Raw genomic sequence first — 3,345 nt, 5'->3', positions numbered from 1 at the left:
TGGAATTAGCAGCCTCGAATCGTTTGATTCAACAGATGAGTCTGTTATAGCAATTTCTGTTTTAGCCACTGTTTATGTCTACAGACTCTTGCTCAAAAGGTGCCTGCTTTTTCAGATTTACGCGAGGACCTTGTTAGCCTAGAATCTGCAACAAAGGTTTAAGTAAATCTGATATGCAGAGATCGATCATTCTTTGATACTCTTACTGATTACGCACAGGATCAACGTGAAGATACAATTGAAAATCTTAGCAGAAGAAATGCAAGCCCTTATTAGTGGCCTTAATAAAGTCAAACAGAAACTAGAAGCATGTGCAAATTACGGTCCAATATATGACGGTTTTCACCAGGTAGCTAGCGTTTCTACACAATTTCTCAATTATAAAAAGTTTTCGTTTTCACTGGAATTTGACGGTATTGGTCTAACAGCATCGTGGTACCACTTTAATCTTGAGGTTGTGGGTTCAAGTCCTGAAATGGGCAAATGTGTATTTATTTTATATAACACTGATTTAATGCTTATGACTACCCTTATACTTTGGTGAAGACCCCGCTCGTTGCCCTTTTCAACAGGGTAACTTATCCAGACTCAACCCCACTCATTCATCCTGTACCAAAAAATGATCATTTTGACCCAACTTTCTTGACCCACCCATTTTGCCACCTCTTATTATAATACTTTTCTAGTTTCTAATTTTCTATTTTTATTTAGTACATCAGCATATTGGGTTTTTGCAGTTACTCTCACCCTTTTGAATATTGTGAAGCTCATTCGAAAATGCGTTGAGGAGAACCGTGAAATGCCTGAAGCTGAAAAAGAGGAAATCCGAGAAAGAGATGGAAATTAAGAAAGCGAAGGGTATAAAAAAGGACGGTTGAAAGTAAGCAACATCATTCAAATTCAAACCTCTCCTATTTATAATTATAGTATATTTTTAGTATATAGTATAGTGTCAGGATCCAAGACTTTTTATTTACGTGGGCGAAAAGTTAATTAAAAAACTGATGTAACACATTTTTAAAATGTTCTTATCGGTGGCTTTGGTGCTCATGGGAATAGTTTAGCGTAGCTGGTACAATGGTTTTCCAAATGTGATAGCGTTAGTCACATTTTATTTCTAAGTTGAATGTGAATTCACCCGGTTGTTGAGTCCGTTTGTTTAGGATTGTGTTCTTATGTTGTCTTGTGCGGTTGTTTGTTGACTAGGGCTCGTTTTGTTTTACTTTTGTATCGGATGTGTACTTGAAACATCTTAATATATAAATACAAATATAAATACAAATATAAATATAAATGATAAGTTGCAGAGTATATCAGTAGGAAACTAAAACCAGGAAACATGAACAATTTGTCAAATAAATTGTACACAATACAAATCAGTAAGAATAACATTAATCACCATAACAATATTTTCGAGCTAACAAACTCAAAATTTAGATACTCGAACACGAAAAACGCATTAACAACTCCCAATCCAGCACCAGCAACAACATCAAATACGAAATGACGTCCAAGCAAAACCCTAGATATCGACGTAAGGCTCGCCCAACCGATAACAATCAAATTCATAAACTTAACGTTTTCAGACATCATCTTCAATTCAATCAAAACCTCAGGAACTAAATCAGAATACAGATTAATCAAACACGCAATGAAACAAACTCTAGAAGCATGACCGCTAGGAAACGACCAGTGGTCAACGGCGAACGTCAAAACCATGTGTTTGTTATACACCGGCCGTTGCCGGCGAACTAGATGCTTAATGCTACCGATGACGATGAGATCGAGAACAGATCCGATTAGAAGGTTAATCAGTACGGTGAATAGGAGCGGTGATTTTGACGGTAGAGGTGATAGTAAAACGGAGATGACGATCGGAAAGAATAGACGGCCGTCGCCTGAGATTTCGAGAAGTTTGAGGAATGAGCGTGGGAGAATTGGTTGAGTTAGGTTGTAGAGTGTGAGTGAAACTGTTGTATCGATGTTGATTAGGTGGCGGAGGATTGAATTTGACGGTGGTTGTTGTGGTGGCGCTGGTGGTGGTGACGTCATCGGAACTGAATTGATGTGATTGGTTATTGGATAACAGTGGTTTGCTGAGTTTGTTACGGTGGTTGGAGAATCATATAGGCCCAATTGTTTTCTCTACCGTGGTTTGTCATAGATGGGATCTTGTGGCCCAATTTATATTGGTAAATAGGTCAATAATGTTCCATTCCTTATATTGTTTAACGATATATCTCAACTGTAAAAATCTCAACTGTAAAAATAACCCCTGTATACGCACCGTACGTGGTGTATACTATCGAGATATTTCCTCAGACAATCTATTTTCATCGCAACACGCATCAAACACCACGCACCGTGTGTAATGCTTGATGCGTGTTGCATCAAAAATGACAGTATCTTTTGATTCCTTGCTTTAGAGAAAAGACAAACCGTTTAAGTCAATATAAAACCTACATAAGACTATAAAAGTGGGCTAATTCAACCAATCTTCCTTGTACAATGGAATGTGCTACTCGTTTATCTCTTCAACGAATGACATTGGCCAAAGGTGTGCGTTCATGAGCACATACTAAAGTTTCAATCAATTCCTGTCAGTAACCCATACAAGATGTCCAAATAAAAACATCCATGCCCAGACTGCACCGCTTTTTTTTAAATCTTGTGTTTTCTCGAGATCTAAATGTTGAAAAGCTGTTGAAGTGACAAAAATAAATTTTATACATGATATGACGATTTAGGCCAAACGTAGAGAATGTTCAATGTGCTATTCAAATTCATTGAGGAGTTTCTTGTACTTTTAGACAACATTAATGATAAATTTACAAATTAGAATGTTTTTAGCAAGTTATGAGAGGTGCTTAAATGGATCTATGGATCAAAAGATACGACCATTCAGAGTTCTGGTGAAACTCACTCCACGCACCAGGCACTGCGCTCGTGTTTTGTCCGCGTTGCGGTGAAAATAGGTTGTCTTGGTGAATATCTCGGTAACGCACGCACCAAGAACCACACACCAAGCACCACGCACCAAACACCAAGCATAATGCGTGAATATTTTTGCAATTACAATTTTTAAGTGCATATTGTTAAAAACTTTAAAAAATAAGGGCATTTTGACCAATATCCGATTTACATTTACATTTTATTTTATACAAAAAACTGTCTCAAAAATATCTGGGATACCCTTTTCTTGTTTTTACTTATGTAATAATTGTGATAGACAACAAATTTATATGCTGTATGCAATCATGTTATTAAACAGGATAAAAATAGACGAATGACTGAATTAAAAAACACAACTATCTACACATGGTAGGTGAAATGTATAACCAGCAA

The 3,345-nt window shown here is 36.8% G+C and overlaps 1 protein-coding gene across 1 annotated transcript; it reads right to left on the bottom strand.

Moving 5' to 3' along the window:
- Nucleotides 1-1,337: 1,337 nt before the first annotated feature.
- Nucleotides 1,338-2,221, bottom strand: LOC139850400 (probable lipid phosphate phosphatase beta). The gene has a single exon (XM_071839979.1). It carries the CDS (start codon nucleotides 2,050-2,052, stop codon nucleotides 1,396-1,398), a length of 657 nt encoding a protein of 218 aa, XP_071696080.1. The 5' UTR covers nucleotides 2,053-2,221; the 3' UTR covers nucleotides 1,338-1,395.
- Nucleotides 2,222-3,345: the final 1,124 nt, after the last annotated feature.

This window comes from Rutidosis leptorrhynchoides, chromosome 5 (genome assembly GCF_046630445.1).
Source record: "Rutidosis leptorrhynchoides isolate AG116_Rl617_1_P2 chromosome 5, CSIRO_AGI_Rlap_v1, whole genome shotgun sequence".
Taxonomy (NCBI): domain Eukaryota; kingdom Viridiplantae; phylum Streptophyta; class Magnoliopsida; order Asterales; family Asteraceae; genus Rutidosis; species Rutidosis leptorrhynchoides.
The sequence above is the reverse complement of the archived record's forward strand: the minus strand, read 5'-3'. Positions and strand labels throughout refer to the sequence as shown.